The 1,250-nt window shown below is 63.7% G+C and overlaps 1 protein-coding gene across 1 annotated transcript in view; it reads left to right on the forward strand.

Annotated features, from left to right (window-relative positions):
* Positions 1-314: 314 nt before the first annotated feature.
* LOC121340614 (SRSF protein kinase 3-like) overlaps positions 315-1,250 on the forward strand; it is a 14,373-nt gene continuing 13,437 nt past the window's right edge. Inside the window, exon 1 of the mRNA XM_041413483.1 lies at positions 315-1,132. Within this exon, the coding sequence (XP_041269417.1) occupies positions 623-1,132 (510 nt within the window). The 5' untranslated portion in view covers positions 315-622. The remainder of the gene's footprint in view (positions 1,133-1,250) is intronic.

A 1,250-nucleotide genomic window follows, 5' to 3' on the forward strand; every position in this document is an offset into this window, starting at 1 on the left:
AAAAACAGCGGAGGGGGGGGAGTGTGGGGGCGGCACAGAGACCCCCCCTCGGCAGAAATGGGGGAGGGGCACACAGCGCTGGACGCCGCGGATGAACCTCGGCTGCTTTTCGGGGGAGGGGAGAAGACGATGGTGATGATGATGATGATGAAGATGGAGATATTTCAGGAGAAGACCCCTCCTCAAAATGACAGGGACTGGGGGAACGGTGGGGGAGGGGCTGCTGGTTTTTTGGTAGGGTCTCCTCTTTCTTCCCCTCCCCCCTCCCACCGTGGGATTTTTGCTGTGTGGGGGATGGGAAAGGCGGGTGGGCTGCACAGAGACCCCAAATCCTTCCCTGGGACCCCAATGGGCTGCAGAGAGACCCCAAATCCCTCCCTGAGTCCCCCAATGTGCACAGAGACCCCAAATCCCTCCGTGGGACCCCAAATGTGCTGCCCAAAACCCCCAGCTCCCCAATTTTGGGGTGCCCCTCCCTCCTTTGGGGTGCCCCTCCCCGATTTGTGTGCTTCTCACAGCTTTGGGGCGCCCCCCCCGATTTGGGGTTCCTCCCCCAATTTGGGATGCCCCTCCCTGATTTTGTGTGCTCCTCACAGCTTTGGGCTGTCCCTCCCCAATTGGGATGCACCCCCGATTTTGGGGTTGCCCCCCGATTTTGGGGCTCCCCCTCCAATTTGGGCCGTCCCTCCCCAGTTGGGATGCCTCCCCAGATTTGGGGTTCTCCCCCAATTTTGGGGTTCCTCCCCAATTTGGGCTGTCCATCCCTGACTGGGATGCCCCCCCAGATTTCTGTTGCCCCCCGATTTCAGGGTGCTCCCCCGATGTTGGGATGCCCCCCATATTTCTGTTGCCCCCCGATTTCGGGGTGCTCCCCCGATGTTGGGATGCCCCCCACATTTGTGTTGCCCCTGATTTCGGGGTGCCCCCCGATGTCGGGGTGCCCGTGCAGGTGCTGGAGGGGCTGGACTACCTGCACACCAAGTGCAAGATCATCCACACGGACATCAAGCCCGAGAACGTGCTGCTCTGCGTGCAGGAGCCCTACCTGCGACACCTGGCGGCGCAGGCCGCGCGCTGGGCGCGGGGGGACGGCCCCCCCCGCGGGGCAGGTACCCCAGACCCACCCCGGGGGGTACCCCAAACACACCGCGGGGGGGTACCCCGAACACACCCCGAGGGGGGTACCCCGAAACAGATCTCATGGGGGGCAGGTACCCCGAAACACACCCCGGGGGGGGGCCCCAAACGAG

This window comes from Onychostruthus taczanowskii, unplaced genomic scaffold (genome assembly GCF_017590055.1).
Source record: "Onychostruthus taczanowskii isolate IOZ18803 unplaced genomic scaffold, ASM1759005v1 scaffold413, whole genome shotgun sequence".
In the NCBI taxonomy this organism is placed as follows: Eukaryota; Metazoa; Chordata; class Aves; order Passeriformes; family Passeridae; genus Onychostruthus; species Onychostruthus taczanowskii.